The sequence below is a fragment of the Malaclemys terrapin genome, chromosome 10, assembly GCF_027887155.1.
Source record: "Malaclemys terrapin pileata isolate rMalTer1 chromosome 10, rMalTer1.hap1, whole genome shotgun sequence".
NCBI lineage: Eukaryota > Metazoa > Chordata > Testudines > Emydidae > Malaclemys > Malaclemys terrapin.
The window spans coordinates 19178484-19197377 of record NC_071514.1 but is presented as its reverse complement, the minus strand read 5'-3'; the positions used below and the strand labels follow the sequence as shown (position 1 = coordinate 19197377).

At 42.9% G+C, this 18894-nt stretch overlaps 1 protein-coding gene across 2 annotated transcripts in view; it reads left to right on the top strand.

The window, feature by feature from the left end:
- TRPM7 (transient receptor potential cation channel subfamily M member 7) overlaps window positions 1-15754 on the top strand; it is a 126807-nt gene extending 111053 nt beyond the window's left edge. For both annotated transcript variants that reach the window (XM_054041488.1, XM_054041489.1), the window contains one exon: window positions 14255-15754. In XM_054041488.1, coding sequence (XP_053897463.1) covers window positions 14255-14385 — 131 coding nt within the window. In that variant the 3' untranslated portion in view covers window positions 14386-15754. The remainder of the gene's footprint in view (window positions 1-14254) is intronic.
- Window positions 15755-18894: the final 3140 nt, after the last annotated feature.

The following is an 18894-nucleotide window of genomic DNA, read 5'->3' as shown; positions in this document are numbered from 1 at the left end:
TCTCCTATCTAGGAGGGATCCATATCCTGGATAAGTGCTTTGTGTGCAAGTTTTTCTCTGCCAGTACACACAAGTTCAGGTATGTTAGGATCAAAGTACATCTACTGTAGTGATCCATGTGGATCACTTCAGACCCAAAGGTGATAGTTATGACTAGAGCAAGGCCAGATGAATGAGTATTGACCAGTATCAGAGGGGTAGCCGTGTTAGTCTGAATCTGTAAAAAGCAACAGAGGGTCCTGTGGCACCTTTGAGACTAACAGAAGTACTGGGAGCATAAGCTTTCGTGGGTAAGAACCTCACTTCTTCAGATGCAAGACCGAGTATTGACCAGTAATCCCTCAAGCTCTCTTCATACTCCAGAATCAGGCAGTGGAAAGAATTCATAGATTCATAGATTCATAGATTCTAGGACTGGAAGGGACCTCGAGAGGTCATCGAGTCCAGTCCCCTGCCCGCATGGCAGGACCAAATACTGCCTAGACCATCCCTAATAGACATTTATCTAACCTACTCTTAAATATCTCCAGAGACGGAGATTCCACAACCTCCCTAGGCAATTTGTTCCAGTGTTTAACCACCCTGACAGTTAGGAACTTTTTCCTAATGTCCAATCTAGACCTCCCTTGCTGCAGTTTAAACCCATTGTTTCTGGTTCTATCCTTAGAGGCTAAGGTGAACAAGTTCTCTCCCTCCTCCTTATGACACCCTTTTATATACCTGAAAACTGCTATCATGTCCCCTCTCAGTCTTCTCTTTTCCAAACTAAACAAACCCAATTCTTTCAGCCTTCCTTCATAGGTCATGTTCTCAAGACCTTTAATCATTCTTGTTGCTCTTCTTTGGACCCTTTCCAGTTTCTCCACATCTTTTTTAAAATGCGGCGCCCAGAACTGGACACAATACTCCAGCTGAGGCCTAACCAGAGCAGAGTAGAGCGGAAGAATGTCTTGCTCACAACACACCTGTTAATGCATCCCAGAATCATGTTTGCTTTTTTTGCAACAGCATCACACTGTTGACTCATATTTAGCTTGTGGTCCACTATAACCCCTAGATCCCTTTCTGCCGTACTCCTTCCTAGACCGTCTTTTCCCATTCTGTATGTGTGAAATTGATTTTTCCTTCCTAAGTGGAGCACTTTGCATTTGTCTTTGTTAAACTTCATCCTGTTTAACTCAGACCATTTCTCCAATTTGTCCAGATCATTTTAAATTATGACCCTGTCCTCCAAAGTAGTTGCAATCCCTCCCAGTTTGGTATCATCCGCAAACTTAATAAGCGTACTTTCTATGCCAATATCTAAGTCGTTGATGAAGATATTGAACAGAGCCGGTCCCAAAACAGACCCCTGCGGTACCCCACTCGTTACGCCTTTCCAGCAGGATTGGGAACCATTAACAACAACTCTCTGAGTACGATTATCCAGCCAGTTATGCACCCACCTTATAGTAGCCCCATCTAATTTGTATTTGCCTAGTTTATCGATAAGAATATCATGCGAGACCGTATCAAATGCCTTACTAAAGTCTAGGTATACCACATCCACCGCTTCACCCTTATCCACAAGGCTCGTTATCCTGTCAAAGAAAGCTATCAGATTGGTTTGACATGATTTGTTCTTCACAAATCCATGCTGGCTATTCCCTATCACCTTACCACCTTCCAAGTGTTGGCAGACGATTTCCTTAATTACTTGCTCCATTATCTTCCCTGGCACAGAAGTTAAACTAACTGGTCTGTAGTTACCTGGGTTGTTTTTATTTCCCTTTTTATAGATGGGCACTATATTTGCCCTTTTCCAGTCTTCTGGAATCTCTCCCGTCTCCCATGACTTTCCAAAGATAATAGCTAGAGGCTCAGATACCTCCTCTATTAGCTCCTTGAGTATTCTAGGATGCATTTCATCAGGCCCGGGTGACTTGCAGGCATCTAACTTTTCTAAGTGATGTTTAACTTGTTCTTTTTTTATTTTATCCGCTAAACCTACCCCCTTCCCATTAGCATTCACTATGTTAGGCATTCCTTCAGACTTCTCGGTGAAGACCGAAACAAAGAAGTCATTAAGCATCTCTGCCATTTCCAAGTTTCCTGTTACTGTTTCTCCCTCTTCACTAAGCAGTGGGCCTACCCTGTCTTTGGTCTTCCTCTTGCTTCTAATGTATTGATAAAAAGTCTTCTTGTTTCCTTTTATTCCCGTAGCTAGTTTGAGCTCATTTTGTGCCTTTGCCTTTCTAATCTTGCCCCTGCATTCCTGTGTTGTTTGCCTATATTCATCCTTTGTAATCTGTCCTAGTTTCCATTTTTTATATGACTCCTTTTTATTTTTTAGATCGTGCAAGATCTCGTGGTTAAGCCAAGGTGGTCTTTTGCCACATTTTCTATCTTTCCTAACCAGCGGAATAGCTTGCTTTTGGGCCCTTAATAGTGTCCCTTTGAAAAACTGCCAACTCTCCTCAGTTGTTTTTCCCCTCAGTCTTGATTCCCATGGGACCTTACCTATCAGCTCTCTGAGCTTCCCAAAATCTGCCTTCCTGAAATCCATTGTCTCTATTTTGCTGTTCTCCCTTCTACCCTTCCTTAGAATTGCAAAGTCTATGATTTCATGATCACTTTCACCCAGGCTGCCTTCTACTTTCACATTCTCAACGAGTTCCTCCCTATTTGTTAAAATCAAGTCTAGAACAGCTTCCCCCCTAGTAGCTTTTTCAACCTTCTGAAATAAAAAGTTGTCTCCAATGCAGTCCAAGAATTTGTTGGATAGTCTGTTCCCCGCTGTGTTATTTTCCCAACATATATCCGGATAGTTGAAGTCCCCCATCACCACCAAATCTTGGGCTTTGGATGATTTTGTTAGTTGCTTGAAAAAAGCCTCATCCACCTCTCCCACCTGGTTAGGTGGCCTGTAGTAGACACCTAGCATGACATCTCCCTTGTTTTTTGCCCCTTTAAGCCTAACCCAGAGACTCTCAACACTTCCGTCTCCTATGTCCATCTCTACCTCAGTCCAAGTGTGTACATTTTTAATATATAAGGCAACACCTCCTCCCTTTTTCCCCTGTCTATCCTTCCTGAGCAAGCTGTACCCATCCACACCAACATTCCAATCATGTGTATTATCCCACCAAGTTTCAGTGATGCCAACAATGTCATAGTTGTATTTATTTATTAGCACTTCCAGTTCTTCCTGCTTATTCCCCATGTTTCTCGCATTTGTATATAGGCATCTGAGATACTGGTTTGATCTTTCCTCCCAGTTTTTTCTGGTGATGAGTACGTGAGCAGAGTCAGCACCATCAGTGCTGACCACCTTAACATCAGCAAAGTCACCAATGCATAAGATCTTGGTGCCAATAATCTCGGCACCAGCCCCTTCAATGTCACTGATTACCTTGGCACCATAGACCTGATGCAGATAACTCCAGCTCCTGTGCCCCATCCACAGACTATAAAGCCAGCACCTGCACCACCCCATAAAGGGGACACCAATTTATATAGTCAGTCCAAACATAAGCATAGGTCCAAGACTGCCGGTAGCTCCTGGAGGACGGACTTGAGACACCACTCCTCAAAACACAAAGCCCCTTAGCATTTGGGCAGAACAATAGACTCATTACTGACTGAGCTGAGCAAGAAACTCAGATATGTTGTAGAAGCATCCATATCACCCCAGCGACGTTGCCAGTACCAAAAAGGTGGATGGATATCAGCCCTTCCATGAGGAGATACTTTGCTCCTCACTATCACTAAAATACTACTTGTTGCCAGCATTTTGAGTATCAGTGTGGGAGTGTCACTGGACTGGCCAACTTCAACCAGGTTAATACAAATATGGCATGCTACTATGGTCATATTGACCTTACGGGGGACCATCCTCCCATCTGTTGAGTAGCAGATCATCCTCCCACATGTCTAGAAAAAAATTGTTCAGCTTCACTGGCAAGACCACTTGCACTGGAACTGGATGTGGGCCGACAGGAACAGGAGTCAATAGAGGGACAACTCCAGTCTCTTCCCAGGGATCCTCCTTATCACTGGGCCAGGCAGTAACACTAGCACCTGTTCCAGCAATAGACAACTTTAAAATCTTCCAGGACTTCCTGTCCCAAATTGTTGAGATTAATATTGTATTTATTCAGGAAAAGTCTCATAAGCTTTTTGATGTCCTGAGCATGACGACACAGGCCAGAATTGCTCCCCCGAAAAATGAAAGCATTGTTGGACTATCCAAAGGACCAAGGCAGACAGACCCTGGCTGCTCTTCCTCCCCCAGACAGGTGGAGAAAAAGATATCTGGTGCTGCAGAAAGATTGAATCCCCCAAACCCAGGATTTTTGGTCATCTTTGCAGCACAAGAGCAACTGAAGTCCACTTAAGGCAATCCTAAGGATAAGGAGCCTAAAAATTAAGACCTGTATGGGTGAAACTCATATTTATCATTCTCATGCTGCTTTGTGTGGTGGTCTACCAAGCACTGTTTTCCAAATACAATTACCCCATGTGGGACAGCATCACTCTTCCTTTCAAAAATCCTGCAGGATGGCAGGGATGAAATGGAAGGTATCTTCAAGGAGAGGCACATGCTTTGAGAACATCACTGCAGTCAGCCATGTATGCTTCTGATATGGCCGCAAGATCAAAGGCCATGGCCATTGCTATGAGACCAGTCTCATGGCTCCAGGCAACAGGTATAACATGTCAATTACAGGCCACAATAAAAGACCTGCCTTTCAAGGGAATGGAGCTCATTAGCCAGAAAACAGATTAAGTGCTCCATTCCCTCAAGGACTCAAGGGGCTATATTAAGATCCCCAGGAATTTACACAGGTCTGTCTATCTGTCTCTACAGGAAGCCTTATAAATATCAATCCCTGTAAGGCAGCGGATGCCATCTTATTCCTCAGGTGATTGGCTTAGGACTGGTCTACACTACAGGGTTAGGTCGAATTTAACCACGTTAGGTCAATTTAAAAATGACTGCGTTCACACAACAAACCCTGTTCTGTCAACCTAAAGGGCTCTTAAAATCGACTTCTGTACTCCTCCCCGGTGAGGGGAGTATGCTAAAATCGATCTTGCTGGGTTGAATTTGGGGTAGTGCAGACGCAAATGGACGGTATTGGCCTCCGGGAGCTATCCCTGAGTGCTCCATTGTGACTGCCCTGGACAGCACTTTGAACTCCTATGCACTAGCCAGGTACACAGGAAAAGGCCCGGGAACTTTTGAATTTCATTTCCTGTTTGGTCAGCATGGTGAACTCAGCAGCACAGGTACCATGCAGTCCCCCAGAATCGTCCCCTATCATCTCCGTCCCTGAGGTTATCGCAGATTAGAAGGTGGAAAAAAACGCACTCGTGATGACATGTTTTCCGAACTCATGCAGTCCTCCCGCACTGATAGGGCACAGCTTAATGCATGGAGGCATTCAGTGGCAGAGGCCTGGAAAGAATTAAGTGAGCGTGAAGAGTGGAGGCAGGACGCGATGCTGAGGCCAATGGGGGACAAACGGACATGATGAAGCGTCTGTTGGAGCTGCAGGAAAGCCAACAAGAGCACAGACCCCCCCGCTGCATCCACTGTATAACCACCTCCCCTCTCCCCACGTTCCATAGCCACCTCATACAGACGCCCAAGAACGTGGGGTGGGGGAGGCTCCAGGCACCCAGCCACTTCACTCCAGAGGATGGCCCAAGCAACAGAAGGCTGCCATTCAAACAGTTTGATTTTTAGTGTGGCTACAATAAGCAATGTGGCCATGGCCTTGTCCTTCCCTCCTCCCCCACCCGGGCTACCTTGTCTGTTATCTCTTCTTTTTTTTATTTTTTTAATTAATTAATAAAGAAAGAATGCATGGTTTCAAAACAATAATTACATTATTTCGAAGGCGGGAGGGTGGTTGGCTTACAGGCAATTAAAAACAACAAAGGAGATGGGTTTGCATCAAGGAGAAACACACACAACTGTCACACCGAAACCTGGCCAGTCATGAAACTGGTTTTCAAAGCCTTTCTGATGTGCAGTGCGCCTTGCTGTGCTCTTCTAATTGCCCTGGTATCTGGCTGCTCAAAATTGGATGCCAGGTGATTTGCCTCAACCTCCCACCCTGCCATAAACGTCTTCCCCCTTACTCTCACAGATATTATGGAGCATACAGCAAGCAGCAATAACAATGGGAATGTTGGTTGCGCTGACCAGCAGCACCAGTGAGCTTTGAAATGTCCAAAGGCACATTCTGCACTTGCTCACCCTATAGTTGAACGGAGCGGGCTCCATGCTTGCCGTGGTATGGCGTCTGCACGGGTAACCCAGAAAAAAAGGAGCAAAATGATTGTCTGCCGTTGCTTTCACAGAGGGAGGGGCGACTGACGACATGTGCCCAAAACCACCCGCGACAATGTTTTTGCCCTATCAGGCATTGGGAGCTTAATTCAGAATTCCAATGGGCGGCGGAGACCTGTGGGATAGCTACCCACAGTGCACTGCTCCATAAGTTGATGCTAGCCACGGTAGTGAGGACACACTCCGCCGACTTAATATGCTTAGTGTGGACATACGCAATCGACTGTATAAAATCGATTTCTAAAAATTGACTTCTATAAAATCGACCTAATTTCGTAGTGTAGACATACCCAAAGTTGCTGATATTTTGGCTATCAGAAGCCTACACCTATCTTCAGGAACTGCCTTGCCATGTTCCATCTATCCTGGGCTGCTAGCACAGCCAACAAATGGGCATTAGACATGACCACTCAAGGCTACCCTATATAGTTTCATTTACTACTCCCTACGTGCCCCCCTCATCAACCCTTCTTAGGGACCCTATCCATGAGAGCCTGTTACAAACAGAAATAACTTCTTCATCTGGAAGCCATAGAAGTAGTACTGTGGGAGTACATAGGGAAAATACTTCCACTCCCCATGATTCCTTATCCCAAAGAAGAAAGGGGTGGTTCTCCTATCCTAGACCTTACGAGACTGAACAAATATATATATTTCCTCAGATTCAGGATGGTAATGCTTGCCTCCATCATTCCATATCTGCAAGCTCAAGATTGGCTTGTGGGTCTCAACTTGCAAGATTCATATTTCCACACAGCCATCCATCTGGCCCACAGGGAGTACCTAGGATTCATAGTGGGACCCAGCTATTGCTAGTACAAGGTACTGACATCTGGACTTTCCATGGCACAAAAAATGCCTAGAGTTGGTAGCAGAACACTTTTTTCTTTTTAGGTATTCATTTTTATCATTACCTGGACAATTGGTTCATCAGAGCAGATCCCAGCAGGAGGCTGCAAATTTCACCCTTTCCCTGTTCACCCAATTAGGCTTCCTAGTGAACTACAAAAAATAGTATCTCATCCCATCACAGATGATAGAGTTCAGAGCCCTGATTGACAACCATTCAGCAAGAGTTTTCTTCCCAAAGACTGGGTTCTTGTTGATGCAGTCGCTAGTGTGTGACTCGAGCCTGACTATGACGGTATGGCTGTGTCTGGAGCTGCTAGGTCATATGTTGGTGTGCACGTACATGACACTTCTTGCCAGATTTTACCCGCAATCGTTCCAATTCAGTTTGTTCTCCAACAAGACACCAGATGAACAAGAAAGTGGTGGTCTCACCTCATGTCACAGTACTGAGCTGGTGAAAGAAACCTGGAAATGTGTGTGGAGGGGGACTGTTCTCTAGCCCCTCCCTAACAAAGACCTTAACATGGACACATCAGGAACAGGCTGGGGAGTCCACCTGGATCACCTACAAATGCAAGAGACTTAGGCCCCAGAGGACATGGGGCTTCACATCTATGCTCTGGAACTCAAAGCCATCAGTCTAGCCTGCATGGCCTTCTTACCAGTTCTTCAAAACTCTTCAGTGCAGGTCCTGACAAACACCTCCACAACACACTACATGAACAGGCAAGGAAATGCACGTGCATCTACCCTCTGCCTAGAAGCCATCAAACTAATGGACATTGTGCCACGAACATGGGATAACCCTGATTGACCTTCACCTCCTGAATGTCATCAACAACCTTAGCAGATTTCCTGAGCAAAGAGTCACCACTCATGAGGGGTCGTTGCAGAAATCCATCATAAAGCAAATATTCCTACATTGGAGGATATTGGTAATAGATCTGTTGATCACCAGTATCAGTGCCAAGTGCAAGAGCTTTTGATCCAGAGCAGTTCTGAATCTAGGTTGTTACTGGTGCCTGCCTTCTTCCAGTGGGCTCAAGGCCTTCTATGTACCTTTTCACAGATTGCTCAGGGTGATTTCCAAAATCAAAGGAGACAGAATCATGATCATTCTTGTAGCTGTTTATTGGCTGAGACAGTTTTGGTTGACAGACCTACTACAAATGTGCACCCAGCATCCAATCCAACTCCCAGACTACCCAGACCTGATCTCACAATACCATAATCAGATATTCTATCCAGACATGAAGTTGCTGCACCTATGTGGCTATTTGGGTGGCTGAGTAACAAGGACACAGATCACTCCCTGCAAGTCCAGGAAATCTTAGTACAGAGCAGGAAGACATCTTCCAGAAGAATGTATTTATCTAAATGCAAGTGGTTCTTGAAAAGGGTATCCCAACATGGTCTGGATCTGGTCCAGGCTTAGATACCACAGATTCTCAACTATCTATTACACTTTAAAACAGGCTGGTCCCTTGTTCAGCTCTCTTAAGGTCTGCCTCACAACAGTCTCAGCTTGCCATCTGCCAGTACAGTCATGTTCAGTCTTTGCTCCCCACAATATCAAAGTTTCTCAAAGGACTATTGCATGTTTACCCACCAGTCAGAGAACCTACCGCTGCCTGGGACCTCAGTCTGGTCCTCCTGAAACTAATGGAACCTCCATTCAAACCTCTGTTGGACTGCTCCCAGCATCACTTACACTGAAGACAGGCTTTCTAGTGACTACTACTTCAGCCAAGAGAGAGCGTTTCAGGCACCTATGGCCGAGCCTCCTTATATTACATTCAGTAGGAACATGGTGGACCTCACCTATAGTTCATTTGGAAGATAGTGTCGGAATTTCATCTAAACCAAGTGGATTAGCTTGCCTGTCTTCTTCATCCCACACTAGATGTATCCAAGACTTTGAATGATTTGGTGCTATCAATGTAATAAAGCAGACTGTTTCCCTGTCTATTTTATAGCCATGGCTGGACATTCCTAAAGGTGAAGCCATCTCTCAGAGGACACTGAAATGGATAATATAACTTTTTGTGTTAACAATTGGCAAGGCTCACTCCACTAGAGCTCAAGAAACATCCTCTACCTCCCTCAGAAATGTCACATTCTGAGATCTGCAAGGTGGTGTTATTGTGACCTTTGTCAAGCATTATTCATTAGATTTAGCTGTAGATCTGATGCTAAATTTGAGATATTAGTCCTACAATCATCATTCAGCTGATGCAGCTGAAACTTCTCATTCCCACCATTCTGAAGAGATGCTGCTTGTCAATCTCCTACACTGACACATACTCAAAGAATCAGCATGGATCCCGTGACCTGCCTCCATCTATGCTTTTTTCAGTCCCCTGCTACCCCAGGCTTTGAATTATGAGAGAACTGAGGCAGGGTCATGGCTGACCCATCCTTTATGCCCTTGTATAGGAGCATGAGGAGACATGGGGCACGCATGGCCCACGTGCACACTGCTATTCAAAAAACAATCTTGTACACAAGAAGTGCATGCGGACCTACAGGGAGAACCATATTGGCTGCAACATTTCAAAGAAACACATTTACTGTAGAGTAAGTAACCATTCTCTCCATGTGGCATCATATTGATACCCATGCGGTTCATCAGCAGGATTGGAAACTTTAGATCCACTGCATAGACCTCTTTCACAGGAAGTAATTGAATAACTGATCACAATAGCAGGTTGTCATCTTCTATGTGGATGAGCAGTAAGAGGATGAGACACACCCTTTGCCAGTGGGTTTCACAGAGGAATGGCGAGACTCAGGAATCTTGGGTTCCATTTCAGGCTCTGGAGATGAATGTGTTCCTGTGGGACCGACTCTCTTTTTCCCCTTCCCACTCCAGCTTGGGTCATGTAAAAGAAAGTATCTGGCAAAAACGAATTATTGGGAAAGGTGGTGGGAAGGTATAAAGTCAGGAAAAGTAGCATAAGATCAGCACAAAAACTTATGGCATGTTAAACTAGGTGGTGGAGTTATTTTAATTTGTAAGTATTCTAATTTGTAAGATTCAGTTTGGGGTAATAGTGTAATGGAGTCTTTCATGTCTCATTTGCCAGTTCAAATCCAGTCTAAGTTTGTAGTGACTGAAAGCTACCACTGCCTAATAGCAGTTTTGATGACTTTGTGTAAAATGAGTTGGTGTTCCTTATCTAGTTTGTACTGAAGTGGTGACCATATCACAAAAAAACCCACAACAATAATTGGAACTAATTTACTCCTTTTGTCAACTATCACAATAGACATGTCTTGGATTAAATGGATATAGAATCTAAACTGTCCTCAATCCTAGACATGGTCCTTCCATGTCAGGGTTGGTAAAGCAATGAAGGAAAGATTGCACTACTGCTGCCTGTATTGTATGTCTTTTACAGGTAATTAGAAAACTTTAGCAACCGATAAATCTCAGTTCTGCCTTCTAGGCTTGTCCTGAAACTTTTAATATCATATACTGTAATTGGCAACAAAAGGAGTCAATTTCCATAGTAGAATGGCTGTGTTAATATTTTTGATTAAGTGGCACAAAACTTTGTTACTAAAGAGTTACGGTTATCTGGCGATAGCTTGCGCCCTTTTAGAACGTTGAATTCAGCAAAACTCAAACTTCTGAAAACCAGGAAATACGGAGTTACGGTACACACCCAAGCAACCATAACTCTGCCTCCCTAGAGCTGGCAACAGGTTCTAGACTGGGAATTATCTACATGAACTCCACCTGCTTTCACTATGTTAAATGTAGCTAGAATGGTGGAAGAGCTGTGATTGTGATCTGAGATGAACTGGGGTGCTGTGGCTTTCTGCGGTGTATGAGAGCCCCTCTCCCTGAGTGTGTGATCAAAGGAAAAAGGTTCATGTGTACTTTGAGAGATCCAGTATGCCTCATTTCAGTACTGTGTTGCATAGGGGTCTTCTTGTTGTGTGGATTGTGATGTCATAGGTGGGAGATTAGTGTGGTCTGAGGGTTTTATGAAGGATAAGTGAAAATGTTATGCATCGTGTGCATAAGGGTGAAGAGGTAGTAAAAGGCTGAAGGAGTTGTAAAAATAAGGTGATGTTTTTACTGTGGAGCAATCTAAGTGTATGAGCGTAGGGATCTCCTCTTCAGTACAGGACAAAGGCAGAATGTGAGTGTGTGTGCAATGAGTGTATTGGCCATTACTCAGAGAGGACAGAATTAAGGTTGCATGGCTATGTACCTTAACTCTGTATTTCCAGGTTTTCACAACTTTGAGTTTTGCTGAACTTGACCTTCTGGAAGGGCACAAACTATTGCCAGACAACCGTAATGCTGTATTAACAAAGAGTTTTTTGCCATTTAATTTCCTAGTTTTTTACGAGAAAGATAAATGTTGGTAGGCATTAATGGTCATTTAGGCATGGAGGAGTGAAGTTCAGATGCTCCTGTGAACAGGTAATAATACCTAGCTCTTACATAGGTCTTCAGTAGATCTCAAGGAGCGATCATTATTCCCCTTGTAGAGATGGGGAAGCTGAGGTACAGAGCACTGACGTGCCTTGGCCAGTCACCAAGCAAGGAATAGAGCTCCTAGTTCACTGTTTTTCTCCACTAGGTCACATGGTTGCTATGTGGTTCCTAAATGTACCCTCACTCATCAAACACACACACTCCACCCCCCAGGTACGCTTTGTTGTTTAAGTGGAATGGGAATAATACTCTTATTTTGAAATGTTTGGAGCGTGTAGTTGTTTACATAGCCAATGAGAGAAATCTTAGCCCTGGTCTACACTGGGGGTGGGGGGAGGTTGATCTGAGTTACGCAACTTCAGCTATGCGAATAACGTAGCTGAAGTCGACATACTTAGATCGACTTACCGTGGCGTCTTCACTGCGGTGAGTCAACTGCTGCTGCTTCCCCGTCGACTCTGCCTGTGCCTCTCGCGGCGCTGGAGTACAGGAGTCAACGGGAGAGCGCTCGGGGGTCAATTTATCGCATCTAGACTAGACGCGATAAATCGATCCCCACTGGATCGATAGGTGCCCACCGATCTGGCAGGTAGTGTAGACATGGTCTATGTGGTCAGACATGGTCTATGTCTCCAGAATTTGATTGTTTTGTTACATGGTGATTACAGTCACTTTAAGCCTGTGAGAGAAGACTGGTGTCTCTCCGCCTCCCCCATCCATCCACCATTTCCAGCTCACTCTCCCTTCCTGTCCCATTAAACCATTAACATTTTTGAAGCCAAGTGTGCGCACACAAAGTTGGTAGAATCTGTGAATTTTAAGAAAAGCTGGGGGGGGGGGGGGAAGGGGAGTTTCACGGGGAGGAAGGATCTCTTGTAATCAAAAATACTTGGATTACATTCCCACAAAATAATCTTGTGCAAATGTCCCCAAATTTGGATCATTAACCCTATCCTGAGCCCCTATAAGGCACAGCAAATTTCAAGACTATCAGGATGTGCGTGTGGATTTTGGAACACTTAGAAAAATAATGATTTAAACAGAAAAATCTTCTCAGTCTTAACTGTAGCAGAACTAGTGCTCCACTATAATATTGTATAAAATAATTCAGCAGCAGCTGCTTTGCAATATGCAGATATCCAGCACAGCATAATCCTAAAAGCATAGGCGGCTCAGAGAGGTCTGAAGTGGACCATTCATCTCAATGTGATGGTCTCAGATGAATGAGAACACTCTATAGAGGTGCATACAGCCTAAAACAATAGCTCTGAGACGGGTGAGCTAATCCATTCATGTCAGTCGATGTTCCCATTCCTCCTCCCCAGTTCTGGAGAGTTTGTGGTATGTATCTTACATACCCATTCTCAACTCCTCACCTCAGTCTCAGCAGTGTGTTCCAGGTGCATGGACTGAGCATGATTGTTCAAAGCTCTCCACCAGACGGGCAGAGCTTCCCCAAGATCATATTTTGCGGGGGGGTGGGGGGCAGGGAAATGGGCTCATTCCCTCATGTGAACTAAGATCTGGGGGTGACAGGGAGAGGGACTCAGACACCCACCCAGAAAGACAAGACCCCAGAACCTGGCTCTCACAGGGAGGGGAGAGGGGAGGAGTAGATACACCCCCCCCCCCGCGAGAGGCAAGGCCTCCTAGATCCCATGATGGGGGGCATGAAGAGGGGTTCAGATCCTGCATAGTGGGATGGGGCGGGCAGATCATGGCACAATCACAGAAGGGAAGAATGTGGTTCTGACAGGTGTCACTGTTCCTATTCTCCCCCTGTCACTTACCCCCATGTTCCTTTCCTAGTGTCCCTGCCCCTGTGAGCCCCCCAACCTTTCACCTTTCCTACCGCCCATTTCCTGTAATCACCTTTCCCATAAACCCCCTTCCCCTCAGCGCAGCCCCAAGCCCCTCTAACCCCGATTCCCTCCAACTCCTCTACCCTGTAATGGGCCTCTTCCATGCTAGCAAGCATTATTTTGTGTACAAAATAATAATAAAACCTTGACAGACAGATTTTAGCAATGTGCCCTCCAACGTTTTCCAGATTTCTGCTTGGTGTTTGAGACTCTGGTGTGATGATTTCAGCCTTGGTTGATCTCTATCTGTGTGCAAAAATTCGTTGCCAAAACATGTCAGTTTTAAGAAAAGTTGTTTTTTCTCTAGGGATGGTATCAAATGGTCTCAAATTTGCGTCACTAACAGAACCTCACCACAGCATGAGGCATACCAAATGTCAGGGCAATCCAAGTAACCATGTAGATTTTAGAGCACTTGGAAGAGTCAAGCTAGAAACAGAAAAGCTGCTCTTAACCTTAATGATAGCTGGCGCTCTGCTATAATATAATGGGTTCAGAAGAGAAAGGAAGTGAGAGGTTCTGAAAATGACTTTAAAACTGAGTTTCCTTAATGTCACTTAAACAGTTAACAAACCATTTTTACACTCCCTTTTTTACATTGAGGGCCTGGTGGGAGATGTTTGTGTTATAAGCATACATAGATCTTTAAATGTGTTTTAAAGATTTTAATGGCCCTTTCATTTTACCAAACGAAGAAATATTAACATTCATTTTGTTGTTGTTGTGTCTTTTCGTTTGTCAATGTAGATCTGAAGAGAAATGATTATACGCCTGACAAAATTATATTTCCTCAGGATGATTCTCCAGAATTGACAATTCAGCCTGGAAGCTGCACCAAAGAATCAGAATCAACTAGTTCTATTCATCTGATGCTGTAATGACATGAGCAAACATTGGCTTTACACAGTGTCACTAAGTTGTAGATTATCTGTCTTCCACTAAAATCAAATGAAAGAGAGATCAAAACAAAGAACCAAGTGTTATAAGTGGAATTTTGATATCTGGTCCGTAATCTAAGGACCTAACAACTTGTGGTAACCATCTACAGAGATGAGCTGGCAGCTGATTATTTTAAGGGTTGAATGACAAGAATTTATGAAATGTTTTTAAAGGGTCTTTTTAGAAGAAGGTTATTTTTAGTTTTGCTTTTGTCCAATGGAGGTTCATCTAATCCTGTGGTGCAATAGGCTCTTGACTAAAAGGACTTTTTTTGGGATGTTTTAAGGCAAAGTGTCTGTTTGGCAGCTGGTTTACTGTCAGCCAGCTAGAGAAATAGGAGACTGCATCCTTCTTCATTGTCAGAGGTTTCCCTGGGCTTTGTCAGAAGTGTCCCATCTTATTAGATGCCATGTAGTTTCATCTGGCCTTTGGAAGGGAACAGATCCAAAGGATCTGTGTATATCGTGCCAGTATGCTGAGGTTGAAGTCAGAAATGGATCTATTCCAATAAAGAGTTTGTCTCCTGAATCAGGATTCAGCTTCACAGGTGTGAAGCCAGTTTTCATGGAATAGAGCCTTAATTGTGTAATGAAATTTCTTGTTTTTATACATTTCAGTTTTATCAAGTCACTGTCAAATAGTAACAAATAAAGCCAGGATAGACTGGTATAATTACATCATATAGTAGAAAAGAGTACATGGTGTCCAAACAAGAAGTTGCCTTGTTGAAATAAAAAAAGAAACAAATCGGGGAAGTGCTTTTTCTTGTAATGACTGCTTCTGAAGTTATGCCTTCCAAAAATCTCATAAAACCAGTATATCAAAGCAGAATGTACACATGAACTTTTAAATGTATTTAAAATTGTATAGAAACATCTTTAATGTTATGTTGTTTGTGGTACTTATTTAAAAAAGACTAGGGTTGGTTTAGCATTATGTAAAGTACGGGAGATTGCAATGCAACTTTATGCCAATAAAATGTAACTTAACTGTCCCAAGTCTTGTTGAGTATTCAACAAGAAAAACCTGTTGTCCAACTGAAGTTTCATGCTGCGATTTTTATTTTGTTTGTTACATAGGTACTAATTTGTAATTTTTAATTGAAGGGCAATATAAAGCTCTCTAAATTTTTTTTTATTCAGTAGTGTATCTTATAGATACAGACCTAAGGCACGAACACAATAGCTGTTTAAATCGTGTTTTATGTTGATGGGGGGAAAGGTAAAGTGTATTAAAGATATAATACTGTATACATTTTGTATATCATTAAATCTTTAAATCTAAAATAAATTTATTCTTGTTTACAGACTTCTGCTGTCCTTATCTGAAAGGGATGTCTTAAAGTTTCTTGGGGCGAATATGAGTTTATGCAGGAGCATAGAAATTGCCATATTAGATTAGGCGAGTGATCCATCTAGTCAGGTATCCTTGTTCAAAGGTGACTAATGCCAGAAGCTTGAAGAAAGTGTAAAAACTCCCCTATTGGACAACTATGTAATAACTTGTGTAATGAATAAACATGAGTATAAACATTTTAAGCTAATTAAAATGTTTATTTAGAATTAGGAGCACATTCCTTAATTAGAGTTATATGAATATAAAATTATGGGGTAGTTTGAGCAGTGGGTATGATTGCAGTTCTGTCTTATTGCTGTTAAGTAAACTGGAAGACGAGTTTTAATATGTAAATCTAGTCTTTCAACTTTAATTCCTGTATCATTATATTCTTAGTCAAACAAAACTAACATTTAATGGACTAGATAAGGACGTTTTCAGAGTTCAGAGGGAATGTCTACCACAGGCAATTCTTCAGGGATACGATCAGGGGCCTGGAAGGATATATAATAGAAGCAAGATTATAAAAACATTTCAGTTACTACAGGAAAAAAATGTAATAGAACTGTGGGTATGTGTGTCCATATGTGTACACGCAAAATTTGCAGGCTAGGAGAGTTCGACACAAACATTTGACAATATGGAGTTTTTATTCTTACCAACTTAACTAGTGAATTTATTTTTTGAAACCCATTTTTGAACTTTTGAAACCTTGATGTGTGACAGTAGATAGCTCACTGCTCTACAGCCAAAATACTTCTGAAATAAATGTAGTCAAACTTTACTAATTCTGGGTCACTGAGAACGAAAATGATGCTTAAAATTGATTGGCTCTAGTTTTCAAGATATGCTATTGGGTCAGTATATATGACCCTTGATGGCAGAGGATAAGTGAGTCTTAAAGGGAAGGGATCTCAATTTAAACCAGAAATGACTAAAATACATCTTTGACTGGATCTATGAATAAATCTATGACTGGGTTTGGACAGTACTTGCTTTTTAGGCAAAACAATGAATGATGCAATCTGAAGCTGGTATTGCGTCATACATGATATGATTTGCATCATGTTATTCCTAGAAGTCATGGAGGATGCAATCCTAATGAAGCTTACATCACTCTGCTGAACAAATTGCCCTATATCAGCTCTAGAAGTCATACAATGTTGTGCTCTCTTATTTGTCAGTGTTTGAATTTTGCAAAGGGACACATTTCTGTTTAGCCAAAGTGAGCAGAGATGCCTCGTACTTGTGTGAACAGTGCAGATAACTTCTGCTATGTTTGTGGTGAAGTGACTTTTGCATCACAAAAGCGCAGTATAACCACTATGGTTAAGAAAGCCTATCACCTTTATTTTGGCTGCAAAATTGGAGATCAGGACAAGAGGTGGGCCCCACACATATGCTGCAACACTTGTGCAACAAATTTTTGCCAGTGGTTGAACAGGAAAAGGAAATCTATGCCTTTTGCAGTGCCAATGATTTTGGAGAGAGCCAACAGATCATACCAGCAATTGTTACTTCTGCATAGTGCCTCCAGTTGGGAAAGGTGTGTTAAAGAAGAAAAAGTGGATGTGCATTATCCAAACATTCCATCAGCTATACGCCCAGTGCCCCACGGAGAAGGACTGATGCACCAGAATCATTCTCACTTGAGTCAGACGAGGAAGAGGATGAAACTTCTGGTCCTGAACCATCAATGTCACAGGACCCACATTTTCTCCCATCCTCCTCCTCTGAACCACACCTCATAACACAAGGTGAACTGAATGACCTTGTCAGGGATTTGGAACTACCGAAGAGTAAGGCAGAACTGTTGAGCTCCAGACTACAGCAGTGGAATCTCCTGGCAGGTGATGTTAGGGTTTCCATGTTCCGTGACTGTCAAAAGGCTCTTGTCCCATTCTTCTTCATGGAAGGTGATCTTGTAACCTGCGACAACATCGATGGTGTGATGGCAGCCCTCAACATCGTTCACGATCCAGATGAGTGGAGACTGTTCATTGATTCATCGAAGACGAGTCTTAAAGCTGTTTTACTGCATAATGGCAATGTGTTGCCATCAATTCCAGTTGGTCATGCAGTCCATATGAAGGAAACCTATGACAACATGAAACAACTTTTGAGGTGCATAAACTATGACCAACATCAGTGGCAGCTTTGTGGTGATTTGAAGGTTGTTGCTCTCTTGCTTGGTCTGCAGACTGGATACACAAAGTACTGCTGTTTTCTCTGCGAATGGGATAGTCGTGCAAGAGATTCCCACTATATCAAGAAAGATTGGCCACTCCGACAGTCATTGAAGTCTGGGAGGAAAAGTGTTCAGCATCCACCACTTGTTGAATCAAGGAAGATTTTGTTACCACCCTTACACATCAAGCTGGGTCTTATGAAGAACTTTGTCAAGGCCATTGACTAAACACAAGCAGCTTTCAAGTACCTCCGTGGAAAATTTCCAGGGTTAAGCGAAGCTAAGATAAAGGAAGGTGTCTTTGTTGGTCCTCAGATTCATGAACTTCTTTGAGATGATGCATTTGACCATGCACTATGTGGCAAGGAAAAGACGGCATGAAAAGCCTTCCAGTTAGTGGCAATAAATTTTCTCGGAAACAACAAGGCAGACAACAACAGGTTGTTGGTGGAAAACCTCCTCAAGGCATACAAAAGCCTTGGTTGCAACATGTCACTAAAGATACATTTTTTGCACTCTCATCTAGATTTTTTTTCCACCGAACTGCGGAGCAGTGAGCGACGAGCACAGCGAGTGATTTCACCAGGACATTGCAACAATGGAGAAACGTTATCAGGGCAAATGGAGCCCATCAATGCTTGCAGACTATTGCTGGACAGTGACAAGAGATGCTCCATTTAATGAATACAAGAGACAAGCCAAGAAGCGCTGAGTAGACACTGAATAGGACTAAACTATGTACATAATAGTTTTTTGCCTTTTGTTTCATAATAAATTTTATTTATATAACCCTTTTGCTGATTTTAAAGTGTTACATAAACAGGACAGGTGAAATATTATCATGTAAAGCAGCCATAAACACATGGAAAGACCTAGATTTACAATTTATGATTAAAACTCTACTATCTACACAATATACATAGAC